This window comes from Oncorhynchus mykiss, chromosome 9 (assembly GCF_013265735.2).
Source record: "Oncorhynchus mykiss isolate Arlee chromosome 9, USDA_OmykA_1.1, whole genome shotgun sequence".
NCBI lineage: Eukaryota > Metazoa > Chordata > Actinopteri > Salmoniformes > Salmonidae > Oncorhynchus > Oncorhynchus mykiss.
Genome location: NC_048573.1, coordinates 71742090 through 71757089, shown reverse-complemented (window position 1 = coordinate 71757089; position 15000 = coordinate 71742090). Strand labels below are relative to the sequence as shown.

At 43.0% G+C, this 15000-nt stretch overlaps 1 protein-coding gene across 1 annotated transcript in view; it reads right to left on the bottom strand.

The window, feature by feature from the left end:
* The window catches only part of LOC110531270 (sodium-dependent neutral amino acid transporter SLC6A17), a 60858-nt gene that overhangs the window by 7537 nt on the left and 38321 nt on the right, over positions 1-15000 (bottom strand). The window contains exons 4-7 of the mRNA XM_036988923.1: positions 13765-13894; positions 10016-10197; positions 2835-2945; positions 110-351 (exon numbers count right to left, since the gene is read on the bottom strand). Of these exons, the coding sequence (XP_036844818.1) occupies positions 110-351; positions 2835-2945; positions 10016-10197; positions 13765-13894 (665 nt within the window). The remainder of the gene's footprint in view (positions 1-109; positions 352-2834; positions 2946-10015; positions 10198-13764; positions 13895-15000) is intronic.

Below are 15000 nucleotides of genomic sequence, written 5' to 3'. Positions count from 1 at the left end.
CTGGGATCAGAAGACAGCACAAACAGGTCTGGGATCAGAAGACAGCACAAACAGGTCTGGGATCAGAAGACAGCACAAATAGATCTGTGACCAGGCTAGATATACTCACTCCACAACACATTTCTCGTTCATGATGTTGGCCTTGAACCCCAGCACGGCGAACACCACCAGCGTAGCCAGGATGGAGGTGATGAAGTTGATGATAGAGACCAGCGCTGCGTCAAAGTGACAGTTGTTGTCCCGTTTGTTGTAGCTGGAGAAGGCTATGACCCCTCCGAACCCAAGGCCCAGAGCGAAGAACACCTGGGTGGCCGCCTCCCTCCAAACCTGGGGCTCCAGCATCTTTTCCAACTGGGGTTAAGATGTCAAAATAAAGTAGGTTTTTATTGTCACGTACACCAGAAATGTGTTGTGTTACAGGGTCAGTCATAGTAGTACAGCGCCCCTGGAGGAAATTAGGGTGAAGTGACTTGCTCAAGGGCACATCAACAGATTTGTTCTTATGTTGTTGGCGCAGGTATTCAAACCAGCAACCTTTCAGTTACTGGTCCAACGCTCTAACAACTAGGCTACCTGGCACCTATTTGAGGTTAGAGGGGGCAAAGGTCAACAACTTAATGCTCCACACACAATCATTTCTGGCAAATGTCTACCTTCGGAGGAAAAATACATAATTACACATGAGTACTTCAGTCATCCTTTAGAGGGCGACAACAACCACGCGTTCATATTTTCAGTCGAAGTGTATACTAATGACACACAGTAAATGAAGGGTATGGTACAGTACAGTACAGTACAGAGGCTCTGAATCCATTCATTAATGACAGTTGAGTGTCCTTCATATAAAGCATATCCCTAATCCACTTTATAAATCAAGGATGAGGAACAAAACACCGCAGGACAAACACTGCACTGCGACTAGAGTTTCCTATCCCTACATAGAATCCAGTGCAGACAGACAAACAGACACGGCCATATCAGGAAACATTTGTCTCCTCTCAGTATGTGGGCTCTGTAACAATGCTCTCTTCTGTCTCCAGGCTGAGTCTGTGATGACATAACCGCGTGTCAGACTGAGGTTAACGTGTCAGACTGAGGTTAGCGTGTCAGACTGAGGTTAACGTGTCAGACTGAGGTTAGCGTGTCAGACTGAGGTTAGCGTGTCAGACTGAGGTTAGCGTGTCAGACTGAGGTTAACGTGTCAGATTGAGGTTAGCGTGTCAGACTGAGGTTAGCGTGTCAGACTGAGGTTAACGTGTCAGACTGAGGTTAACGTGTCAGACTGAGGTTAGCGTGTCAGACTGAGGTTAGCGTGTCAGACGGAGGTTAACGTGTCAGACTGAGGTTAGCGTGTCAGACTGAGGTTAGCGTGTCAGACTGAGGTTAACGTGTCAGACTGAGGTTAGTGTGTCAGACTGAGGTTAACGTGTCAGACTGAGGTTAGCGTGTCAGACTGAGGTTAGCGTGTCAGACTGAGGTTAGCGTGTCAGATTGAGGTTAGCGTGTCAGACTGAGGTTAGCGTGTCAGACTGAGGTTAACGTGTCAGACTGAGGTTAGCGTGTCAGACTGAGGTTAGCGTGTCAGACTGAGGTTAACGTGTCAGACTGAGGTTAGCGTGTCAGACTGAGGTTAACGTGTTAGACTGAGGTTAACGTGTCAGACTGAGGTTAGCGTGTCAGACTGAGGTTAGCGTGTATGACTGAGGTTAGCGTGTCAGACTGAGGTTAGCGTGTCAGACTGAGGTTAGCGTGTCAGACTGAGGTTAGCGTGTCAGACTGAGGTTAACGTGTTAGACTGAGGTTAACGTGTCAGACTGAGGTTAACGTGTCAGACTGAGGTTAGCGTGTCAGACTGAGGTTAACGTGTTAGACTGAGGTTAACGTGTCAGACTGAGGTTAGCGTGTCAGACTGAGGTTAGCGTGTCAGACTGAGGTTAGCGTGTCAGACTGAGGTTAGCGTGTCAGACTGAGGTTAACGTGTCAGACTGAGGTTAGCGTGTCAGACTGAGGTTAGCGTGTCAGACTGAGGTTAGCGTGTCAGACTGAGGTTAGCGTGTCAGACTGAGGTTAACGTGTCAGACTGAGGTTAACGTGTCAGACTGAGGTTAGCGTGTCAGACTGAGGTTAGCGTGTCAGACTGAGGTTAGCGTGTCAGACTGAGGTTAGCGTGTCAGACTGAGGTTAGCGTGTCAGACTGAGGTTAACGTGTCAGACTGAGGTTAGCGTGTCAGACTGAGGTTAGCGTGTCAGACTGAGGTTAGCGTGTCAGACTGAGGTTAGCGTGTCAGACTGAGGTTAACGTGTCAGACTGAGGTTAACGTGTCAGACTGAGGTTAGTGTGTCAGACTGAGGTTAACGTGTCAGACTGAGGTTAACGTGTCAGACTGAGGTTAGCGTGTCAGACTGAGGTTAACGTGTCAGACTGAGGTTAACGTGTCAGACTGAGGTTAGCGTGTTAGACTGAGGTTAACGTGTCAGACTGAGGTTAGCGTGTCAGACTGAGGTTAGCGTGTCAGACTGAGGTTAACGTGTCAGACTGAGGTTAGCGTGTCAGACTGAGGTTAGCGTGTATGACTGAGGTTAGCGTGTCAGACTGAGGTTAGCGTGTCAGACTGAGGTTAGCGTGTGTGTTATATTTTATAATGATTACATGAATCTTTGGGGCTGTAATTCTCAGAACCACAGATAAAGGATGGTGTGGTGTGTACCTTTGGAGTGTGTGTGTGTGTGTGTGTGTGTGTGTGTGTGCACCTTTGGCGTGTGTGTGTGTGTGTACCTTTAGAGTGTGTGTGTGTGTGTGTGTGTGTACCTTTGGAGTGTGTGTGTGTGTGTACCTTTGGGGTGAACATGTGAGCGATGCCGTCAACAGATCCTTTGAGCATCAGGCCTCTGACGAGGAAACAGATCAACACCACGTAGGGGAAGAGAGAGCTGAAGTACATCACCTGAGGGGAGAGAACACACACACACACACACACACACACACACACACACACACACACACACACACACACACAAACTGTTATCATGAAGTATATGACCTGAGGGGGGTGACAGACAGAGGACGATACACACGTCACACTGTTACCATGGACACTACCACACTGCCGTAGTCTCACAGCGTAGAAGACGCGTGCACACCGTGGCGTGAACACACACACACACGTACGCACACACACATCTGACGCATCTGTGTAGTGTTCCCTAATGTAGAGAGGAATCCTTGAGGTTTTGACCGAGAGAAAGAGAGAGAGAGAGAGAGAGAGAGAGAGAGAGAAAGTAAGAGAGAGAGAGAGAGAGAGAGAGAGAGAGAGAGAAAGTAAGAGAGAGAGAGAAAGTAAGAGAGAGAGAGAAAGTAAGAGAGAGAGAGAGAGAAAGTAAGAGAGAGAGAGAGAGAGGGGGAGAGAGAGAGGGAGAGAAAGTAAGAGAGAGAGAGAGGGAGAGAGAGATTCTCTTCCTTAAGCATTTCTGCGAATGTCTTTGACCTTGCTACCCTAATGGGATTATGACAGAGTCCCATGTTTTAAAGTTTGCTTTCAAAATGGCACCCTATCTCCAATATAGTGAGTGCACTTCTTTCGACCAGGGCCACTGGAAACAGGTAGTGCACTATATAGAGAATAAGGTGCCATTAGGAACTCAGACAGTGTGTCCGATCTTGGCAAAGTCTCTTAAATATTTCCCTATTAAATAAAGGTGAAATAAATAAATAAATAAATTCCACAATGTCTCTTATATATTTCCCTATTCCACAATGTGGCTTGGATGTTGTGTTGGATGTTGTGTTGTGATCCCAAACTTGAATCCCAAATGGCACCCTATGTCCTACATATTGCACTATATAGGGAATAGGGCCCTGGTCTAAAGTAGTGCACTATATAGGGAATAGGACTCTGGTCTAAAGTAGTGCACTATATAGGGAATAGGGCTCTGTTCTAAAGTAGTGCACTATATAGGGAATAGGGCTCTGGTCTAAAGTAGTGCACTATATAGGGAATAGGGTGCCATTTGGGATGTAATCACAGAGTTGTGAGCCAGCTAACATACACTACATGACTAAAAGTATGTGGACACCTGCTCGTCGAACATTTCATTCCAAAATCATAAGCATTAAAATGGAGTTGGTCGCCACATTTCAGGCTTCAAACATAAAGATATAAAACTGTATTTTTTTGTGAAGAATCAACAACAAGTGGGACACAATCATGAAGTGGAACGACATTTCTTGGATATTTCAAACTTTTTTAACAAATCAAAAACTGAAAAATTGGGCGTGCAAAATTATTCAGCCCCCTTAAGTTAATACTTTGTAGCGCCACCTTTTGCTGCGATTACAGCTGTAAGTCGCTTGGGGTATGTCTCTATCAGTTTTGCACATCGAGAGACTGACATTTTTTCCCATTCCTCCTTGCAAAACAGCGTGTGGCAAAAGGTCGCAAAGTTCAAGGGGGCTGAATACTTTCGCAAGGCACTGTATCTACCCACAGGGGCAGCAGGAAGTGGTTAGTGGTTAGAGCGTTGGACTAGTAACTGGAAGGCTGCAAGTTCAAACCCCCGAGCTGACAAGGTACAAATCTGTCGTTCTGCCCCTGAACAGGCAGTTAACCCACTGTCATTGAAAATAAGAATGTGTTCTTAACACGACTTGCCTGGTTAAATAAAGGTTAAAAAAATATATAAAAAATAAAAAAAACATTGCTGCAGGGACTTGATTCCATTCAGCCACAAGAGCATTAGTGAGATCGTGCACTGATGTTGGGCGATTAGGCCCGGCTCGCAGTTGGCGTTCCAATTGATCCAAAAGGTGCTCATTGGAGTTGAGGTCAGGGCTCTGTGCAGGCCAGTCAAGTTCTTCCACAACAATCTCAACATTTTTGTACGGACCTTGCCTTGCTTTGTGAACAGGAAATTGTTTCTTCAAATTGTTGCCACAAAGTTGGAAGCACAGAATCGTCTAGAATGTCATCGTAGCATTAAGATTTCCCTTCACTGGAACTAAGGGCCCGAACCATGAAAAACAGCTCCTCCAGTTGTCACTATACATTGGGGCAGGTAGCGTTCTCCTGGCATCTGCCAAACCCAGATTCCTCTATTGGACTGCCAGATGGTGAAGCGTGATTCATCACTCCAGAGAACGCGTTACTAATGGTGGCGAGCTTTAAACCACTCCAGCTGACGCTTGGCATTGCGCATGGTTATCTTAGGCTTGTATGTGGCTGCTCGGCCATGGAAACCCATTTCATGAAGTTCCTGACTAACAGTTCTTATGCTGACGTTGCTTCCAGAGGCAGTTTTGGAACTCTGTAGTGAGTGTTTCAACCGAGGACAGACTATTTTTACGCGCTATTCGCTTCAGTACTCAACGGTCCCTTTCTGTGAGCTTGTGTGGCCTACCACTTAGCGGCTGAGGCGTTGTTGTTACTAGATGTTTCCACTTCACACTAACAGCACTTACAGTTGACCAGGGCAGAAACCTGATGAACTGACTTGTTGGAAAAGTGGCATCCTATGATGGTGCCACTTTGAAAGTCACTTAGCTCCTCAGTAAGGCCATTCTACTGCCAACGTTTGTCTATGGAGATTGCATGGCTGTGCGCTCGATTCTATACATCTGTCAGCAACGGGTGTGGCTGAAATAGCACGAACCCACTAATTTGAAGGGGCGTCCACATACTGCTGTATATATAGTGTATTTTATAACCACACTGAGCCTAGACTAAGACTAAGACTAACCTCTGAAGACTAAGACTAATTAGCCTCTTAAGACTTGCCTAGTTAAATAAAGGTTAAATAAAAAACAAAGACTAAACCTCATACATTTTGCGTGCTTCTTTCTCCATAACATAAGAAAATACACAAATAGTATTGAATCGTGATATGCTTAGCATTTTCAGCCTTTCTCACCATAAACTAGTATAGTTTAGTGTAGTGTCATAGTTTAGCCAGTATAGTTTAGTGTAGTGTCATAGTTTAGCCAGTATAGTTTAGTGTAGTGTCATAGTTAAGCCAGTATAGTTTAGTGTAGTGTCATAGTTTAGCCAGTATAGTTTAGTGTAGTGTCATAGTTAAGCCAGTATAGTTTAGTGTAGTGTCATAGTTTAGCCAGTATAGTTTAGTGTAGTGTCATAGTTTAGCCAGTATAGTTTAGTGTAGTGTCATAGTTTAGCCAGTATAGTTTAGTGTAGTGTCATAGTTTAGCCAGTATAGTTTAGTGTAGTGTCATAGTTTAGCCAGTATAGTTTAGTGTAGTGTCATAGTTTAGCCAGTATAGTTTAGTGTAGTGTCATAGTTTAGCCAGTATAGTTTAGTGTAGTGTCATAGTTTAGCCAGTATAGTTTAGTGTAGTGTCATAGTTTAGCCAGTATAGTTTAGTGTAGTGTCATAGTTTAGCCAGTATAGTTTAGTGTAGTGTCATAGTTTAGCCAGTATAGTTTAGTGTAGTGTCATAGTTAAGCCAGTATAGTTTAGTGTAGTGTCATAGTTTAGCCAGTATAGTTTAGTGTAGTGTCATAGTTTAGCCAGTATAGTTTAGTGTAGTGTCATAGTTAAGCCAGTATAGTTTAGTGTAGTGTCATAGTTTAGCCAGTATAGTTTAGTGTAGTGTCATAGTTAAGCCAGTATAGTTTAGTGTAGTGTCATAGTTAAGCCAGTATAGTTTAGTGTAGTGTCATAGTTTAGCCAGTATAGTTTAGTGTAGTGTCATAGTTTAGCCAGTATAGTTTAGTGTAGTGTCATAGTTTAGCCAGTATAGTTTAGTGTAGTGTCATAGTTTAGCCAGTATAGTTTAGTGTAGTGTCATAGTTAAGCCAGTATAGTTTAGTGTAGTGTCATAGTTTAGCCAGTATAGTTTAGTGTAGTGTCATAGTTAAGCCAGTATAGTTTAGTGTAGTGTCATAGTTAAGCCAGTATAGTTTAGTGTAGTGTCATAGTTAAGCCAGTATAGTTTAGTGTAGTGTCATAGTTTAGCCAGTATAGTTTAGTGTAGTGTCATAGTTTAGCCAGTATAGTTTAGTGTAGTGTCATAGTTTAGCCAGTATAGTTTAGTGTAGTGTCATAGTTAAGCCAGTATAGTTTAGTGTAGTGTCATAGTTAAGCCAGTATAGTTTAGTGTAGTGTCATAGTTTAGCCAGTATAGTTTAGTGTAGTGTCATAGTTTAGCCAGTATAGTTTAGTGTAGTGTCATAGTTTAGCCAGTATAGTTTAGTGTAGTGTCATAGTTTAGCCAGTATAGTTTAGTGTAGTGTCATAGTTTAGCCAGTATAGTTTAGTGTAGTGTCATAGTTTAGCCAGTATAGTTTAGTGTAGTGTCATAGTTTAGCCAGTATAGTTTAGTGTAGTGTCATAGTTTAGCCAGTATAGTTTAGTGTAGTGTCATAGTTTAGCCAGTATAGTTTAGTGTAGTGTCATAGTTTAGCCAGTATAGTTTAGTGTAGTGTCATAGTTTAGCCAGTATAGTTTAGTGTAGTGTCATAGTTTAGCCAGTATAGTTTAGTGTAGTGTCATAGTTTAGCCAGTATAGTTTAGTGTAGTGTCATAGTTTAGCCAGTATAGTTTAGTGTAGTGTCATAGTTTAGCCAGTATAGTTTAGTGTAGTGTCATAGTTTAGCCAGTATAGTTTAGTGTAGTGTCATAGTTAAGCCAGTATAGTTTAGTGTAGTGTCATAGTTTAGCCAGTATAGTTTAGTGTAGTGTCATAGTTTAGCCAGTATAAAACTCTTCATGAAAATCACTAGACGTATACACATGACAGGACACATATTTATACAGCGTGGAAGGTATTGAAAGTCTATAGGGAAAGTCTATAGGGAAAGTCTATAGGGAAAGTCTATAGGGAAATATCTGGATTTGAAACAGTAGAAACTCCAGCACACTAGTATTCTCTAACACTCCATAAGCAACTGAATAGATCTCTTGAGCCCTCAAAGAAGAAAGTTCAACAATACCAGTGTTTCTTTTTCAAGTAACCCCTCCCCCACAGAATCACCCTGTACCTTTCCAGAGCCATATATACCTTCAGATAGTATATTTAAGCAATAAGGCACGAGGAGGTGTGGTATATGGCCAATATACCACGGCTAAGGGATGTTCTTATGCAAGACGCATCGCGGAGTGCCTGGACACAGCCCTTAGCCGTGGTATATTGGCCATATACCACAAACCCCTGAGGTGCCTTATTGCTATTATAAACTGGTTACCAACGTAATTAGAGTTGTAAAAATAAACGTTTTGTCATACCTGTGGTATACGGTCTGATATACCACGGCTGTCAGTCCATTAGTATTCAGGGCTCAAACCACCCAGTTTATAAGCACATACTGTATGTACTGTCGAAGTCATTTAATCCTAGTAAAAATTACCTGTTTTAGGTCAGTTAGGATCAGTTGAAGTTTTATTTTTATATTTTTTTATTTCACCTTTATTTAACTAGGCAAGTCAGTTAAGAACAAATTCTTATTTTACAATGACGGCCTAGGAACAGTGGGTTAACTGCCTGTTCAGGGGCAGAACGACAGATTTGTACCTTGTCAGCTCGGGGGTTTGAACTTGCAACCTTCCGGTTACTAGGCTAACCACTAGGCTACCCTGCCGCCCCTAGTAAACATTACCTGTTTTAGGTCAGGTAGGATCACCACTTTATTTTAAGAATGTGAAATGTCAGAATAATAGTAGAGAGAATTATTTTTTTTGAGCTTCTATTTATTTCATCACATTCCCAGTTGGTCAGAAGTTTACATGCACTCAATTAGTATTTGGTAGCATTGCCTTTAAATTGTTTAACTTGGGTCAAACGTTTCGGGTAGCATTCCACAAGCTTCCCACGTTAAGTTGGGTGAAATTTGGCCCATTCCTCCTGACAGAGCTGGTGTAACTGAGTCAGGTTTGTAGGCCTTCTTGCTCGCACACGCTTTTTCAGTTCGGCACACAAATGTTCTATAGGATTGAGGTCAGGGCTTTGTGATGGCCACTCCAATACCTTGACATTGTTGTCCTTAAGCCATTTTGCCACAACTTTGGAAGTATGCTTGGGGTCATTGTCCATTTGGAAGACCCATTTGCGACCAAGCTTTAACTTCCTGACTGATGTCTTGAGATGTTGCTTCAATATATCCACATACTGTCCCCTCTTCATGATTCCATCTATTTTGTGAAGTGCACCAGTCCCTCCTGCAGCAGGAACCCCCACAACATGATGCTGCCACCCCCGTGCTTCACGGTTGGGATGGTGTTCTTCGGCTTGCAAGCCTCCCCTTTTTTCCTCCAAACATAACAATGGTCATTATGGCCAAACAGTTCTATTTTTGTTTAATCAGACCAGAGGACATTTCTCCAAAAACTACGACCTTTGTCCCCATGTGCAGTTACAAACCAAAGTCTGGCTTTTTTTATGGCGGTTTTGGAGCAGTGGCTTCTTCCTTGCTGAGCGGCCTTTCAGGTTTTGTCGATATAGGACCCGTTTTACTGTGGATATAGATACTTTGTACATGTTTCCTCCAGCATCTTCACAAGGTCCTTTGCTGTTGTTCTGGGATTGATTTGAACTTTTCGCACCAAAGGACATTCATCTCTAGGAGACAGAACACGTCTCCTTCCTGAGCGGTATGACGGCTGCGTGGTCCCATGGTGTTTATACTTGCGTACTACTGTTTGTACAGAACGTGGTACCTTCAGGCGTTTGGAAATTGCTCCCAAGGATGAACCACACTTGTGGAGGTCTACAATTTTTTTTCTGAGGTCTTGGCTGATTTCTTTTGATTTTCCCATGATTTTTTGTCAAGCAAAGATACACTGAGTTTGAAGGTAGGCCTTGAAATATATCCACAGGTACACCTCCAATTGACTCAAATGATGTCAATTAGCCTATCAGAAGCTTCTAAAGCCTTTACATTATTTTCTGGAATTTTCCAAGCTGTTTAAAAGGCACAGTCAACTTTGTGTATGTAATGAGATTCAATGACTTCAACCTAAGTGTATGTAAACCTCCAACTTCAACTGTACATATGTCTCGGCCTGTTACCTTCCCAGATGACTGAATACCCTTGATCACTGCCAGACAGACGATGAGCCAGGCGGCGAACAGGGACAGGGTCATCTTCCAGTTGAGGCCTCCGCTGTCCTCGATGGTGCTGGTGATGTTCAAGGTCTGCCGGTACCAGAAGTAGGTGGTGGCAGAAGACTTTTCACACTCCGGTTCGATTACTAGAAGAGGAGGGGAGAGGGGGGAGGAGAGAGGGGAGAGGCGAGAAGGGGAGTGTGGGGGAGGAGAAGGGTAGAGGGGGAGGAGAGGAGAAGGGGAGAGGGGAGAGGGGAAAATAAAGAGGGGGAGGAGAAAGGGAGAGGGGGATGAGATGGGCAGGAGAGAGGGGTGAGTGGGGGAGTAGAGAGGGGTAAGAGGGGGAGGAGAGAGGGGAGAGAGGGGTGAGAGGGGGAGGAGAGAGGAGGACAAGGTTTGAGAAATGTGGAGTGAGAAATAGAAATAGCTGTGAAATAGAGTGAAGTCTAAGATGGTGGTGAATCTGTCTGTCTGTCTGTCTGTCTGTCTGTCTGTCTGTCTGTCTGTCTGTCTGTCTACTGGCCGTCTGCCGTCTATCTGCCGTCTATCTGCTGATCTGAACTGGGTGGGATAGTCCTTAACTGATCTGAGAGAGCAGCTCTGATCCTGCATCATGTCAGAACATATGACCAAGTCTCTGTGAGTATTCAGCATACCCTGCGGCTGACAGCCGCCAAAGAGTGATGGCAGGCAGCCGCAGCACACAGTCAGTCAAGAGGCAGGAGGTAGGGAACCCTATGTTAGCCTTTAGCTCATCCACTCACCTCATATTAGCATTTACGTTAGCATGTTAGTATTAGTTGTCTGTACATTAGCAGTTACGTTAGCATGTTAGTGTTAGTTGTCTGCACATTAGCATTTACGTTAGCATGTTAGTATTAGATGTCTGTACATTAGCATTTACATTAGCATGTTATTGTTAGTTGTCTGTGCATTAGCATTTACGTTAGCATGTTAGTGTTTTTAATTTTAATTTTAAAGGGGTGGATCAGCTTAATATTGCGGAAAGAAATCCATTCATGTAATTGTCTGCATCATTTCCAATCCCCCATATATTTTGGGGGTAAATATATATATCCATACACGCATGCATACATATACACATATATACATACACATACCTATATAGACTTTTTAAAAGAACATACCTTTATTATTATTCCCCACAAACCCTACCGCCGATCCCCCAATTGGAGTAAACTAATAAACACTTCTGCTTTTACCTTCAGTTTATACATCTTACACACATTTGTACAGACACAGTCTACTTTACAATAGTTATATTTAGTTTGTTTTTAGTCCTTCCTCAATTTCTGATGTCCATCCAGTTTGATTTCTATTTTTAACTGTGCTATTTCACAAAAGTTCTGAACCTATCTACATTTCACAGACCCCGTATGTTTTACATTGGTTATCTTGTTAATATTCCCACCCTACATCTCCATTCAACCCCTCCCATCTGTCTCTCAACACCATCCAGTCCCATCCTTCAGCTCCATTCAACCTCTCCCATCTGTCTCTCAACACCATCCAGTCCCATCCTTCAGCTCCATTCAACCTCTCCCATCTGTCTCTCAACACCATCCAGTCCCTTCAACCCCTCCCATCTGTCTCTCAACACCATCCAGTCCCACCCTTCAGCTCCATTCAACTCCTCCCATCTATCTCTCAACACCATCTAGTCCCACCCTTCAGCTCCATTCAACCCCTCCCATCTGTCTCTCAACACCATCTAGTCCCACCCTTCAGCTCCATTCAACCCCTCCCATCTGTCTCTCAACACCATCCAGTCCCACCCTTCAGCTCCATTCTACCCCTCCCATCTATCTCTCAACACCATCCAGTCCCACCCTTCAGCTCCATTCTACCCCTCCCATCTATCTCTCAACACCATCCAGTCCCACCCTTCAGCTCCATTCAACCCCTCCCATCTATCTCTCAACACCATCCAGTCCCACCCTTCAGCTCCATTCAACTCCTCCCATCTATCTCTTAACACCATCCAGTCCCACCCTTCAGCTCCATTCTACCCCTCCCATCTATCTCTCAACACCATCCAGTCCGACCCTTCAGCTCCATTCAACCCCTCCCATCTATCTCTTAACACCATCCAGTCCCACCCTTCAGCTCCATTCAACCCCTCCCATCTGTCTCTCAACATCATCCATTTTGGATTTCTATTTGCCATATATTTTTCAACTGTGCTGTGATGCTTCACAAACAAATTGAACCTTTCTATTCTCATAGCTTCTACAGATTGTAAATTAAAAATAAACATTTTTGCTAAAATAATTATTATATTATTGATTGATTGATTGACTATGGCTTTTCAAATCACCCAGTATTGCTGCCTGCAGCGTTAGTTCTGGGTAAATGTTGCAATTCTTCAGCCATTCCTGGACCTGTGACCAAAAACGAGCTACACATGGACAATACCAAAATAAATGATCTAATGACTCTGCCTCCTCACAGCAGAATCTGCAGAGCTGGGAAGATTGTATCCCCCATATATATAACATTCTATTGGTTGCAAGAATTTTGTATAGTCATTTAAATTGAAAAATTCAAAGTTTTGAATCCGGTGTTGTTTTGCGTATCAATTCATAAACCATGTGCCATGGAATCGGTACATCGAAAATCTCTTCCCAACTATTTTGCAATTTATATGGCACAGCTGTCAGTTTTTTGGTCCTTAAATGAAATTGGTTTGTTTTTATTTATCACACTTTTCTTTAACCATTTATGTTCTTTAATACAGGGCCGACATACAAGTTCCTTACTTTTTCCCCCTTCTACTTACCTCTTCCCTTTTTGTGGTAACGCTGCAATTAGTTGGTTGTAATTTTGGGTAGAGCAGACATGTCCACATGTCTGTGTTAGCTGCATGTGTGACATCACTCCACCAGTCCTATTTATGATATCATTCACTAAAATTATACCTTTTTTAAACATTTCGAAAAAAACATTTTTAATCAATTCGTATATTTGAATTTAACCACAATATTTGTTGTATTATTTGTTGTTATTTGTTGTTATTTGTTATTATTTGTTATTTGTTGTCTTTTCAAATTAAACTGAAATTGCAACCAACTTTCTAAGGCTTGTTTTTAAAAAATTAAGATATTTTGGAGATGATTTCCTTTTCAAACAATCGAAAGTGAGCCGGTGTAATCTGAATAAAAGGAAAAAGGACCTTCTTGAACATAGGATGAGACATTCCTACCAATTTACTAGAGAACCAGTTTGGATTTAAGTAGAACTTTTGTATGACTGATGCCTTTAGTGAGAGGTCTAATGCTTTCATATTTAATCATTTCTGCCCTCCGAATTCATATTCGTTATATAAATAGTCCCTTTTAATTTTATCTGGCTTGCCGTTCCAAATAAAACTGAATATTATGTTAGTGTTCGTTGTCTGTACATTAGCATGTTAGTATTAGTTGTCTGTACATTAGCATGTTAGTGTTAGTTGTCTGTACATTAGTATGTTAGTGTTAGTTGTCTGTACATTAGCATGTTAGTATTAGTTGTCTGTACATTAGCATGTTAGTGTTAGTTGTCTGTACATTAGCATGTTAGTGTTAGTTGTCTGTACATTAGCATGTTAGTATTAGTTGTCTGTACATTAGCATGTTAGTATTAGTTGTCTGTACATTAGCATGTTAGTGTTAGTTGTCTGTACATTTTGAGAGTATTTTGTGTTTTGTACTCACTGGCTTGGCTTCCGTTGACCACCCTGATGGGGCACTCTGCCCAGGGCAGCGGGTACTGGAAGGACTGGAAAAAGTAGAAGATACTCCAGCCGATGATCACGTTGTAGTACAGGCCCACGAAGCCACACACCTGGAGGGAGAGGGGGAGGGGGAGAGGGAGAGGTAGAGAGGTAGAGAGAGAGAGAGAGAGAGAGGTAGAGAGAGAGAGAGAGAGAGAGGTAGAGAGAGAGAGAGAGAGAGAGAGAGAGAGGTAGAGAGAGAGAGAGAGAGAGAGAGAGGTAGAGAGAGAGAGAGGTAGAGAGAGAGAGGTAGAGAAAGAGAGAGAGAGAGGTAGAGAGGTAGAGAGAGAGAGGTAGAGAGAGAGGTAGAGAGAGAGAGATAGAGAGAGAGAGGTAGAGAGGTAGAGAGAGAGAGGTAGAGAGAGGTAGAGAGAGAGAGATAGAGAGAGAGAGAGAGGTAGAGAGGTAGAGAGAGAGAGAGGTAGAGAGAGAGAGAGGTAGAGAGGTAGAGAGAGAGAGAGGTAGAGAGAGAGAAAGAGAGATAGAGAGAGAGAGAGAGAGAGAGAGAGAGAGGTAGAGAGAGAGAGAGAGAAAGAGGTAGAGAGAGAGAGAGAGGTAGAGAGAGAGAGAGGTAGAGAAAGAGAGAGAGAGGTAGAGAGGTAGAGAGAGAGAGGTAGAGAGAGCGGTAGAGAGAGAGAGATAGAGAGAGAGAGGTAGAGAGGTAGAGAGAGAGGTAGAGAGAGGTAGAGAGAGAGAGATAGAGAGAGAGAGAGAGGTAGAGAGGTAGAGAGAGAGAGAGAGAGAGAGGTAGAGAGAGAGAGAGGTAGAGAGAGAGAAAGAGAGAGAGAGAGAGAGAGAGAGAGAGAGAGAAAGGGAGAGAGGTAGAGAGAGAGAGAGGAAGAACAATCCTTAGGTCTTCCTGTGAAACTCAACATACAAACATCTATTTTTAGTATTCAGGTGTTTTTATATTGTTAATTTGCTATGTTGTGGGAAACCCATAGCAATTCAGAGCATCCAATCAACCAAAAGGGTGGTGTAGTCTAGGTTACACAAACACACGCTTTCCGAGCCAACACGACACACAACACAACACACAAAGCTAAACAAGGCAACTCAATTGACATTCTGTAGGCAGTACGAACAGGACCGCCCTCTCCCGTGTTCTCTGCTCAGACACTCGTGTAGCCCACAGCTGAAGTGCCTATGAATAATAGAGGTGTGTTCTTCCAGCAGT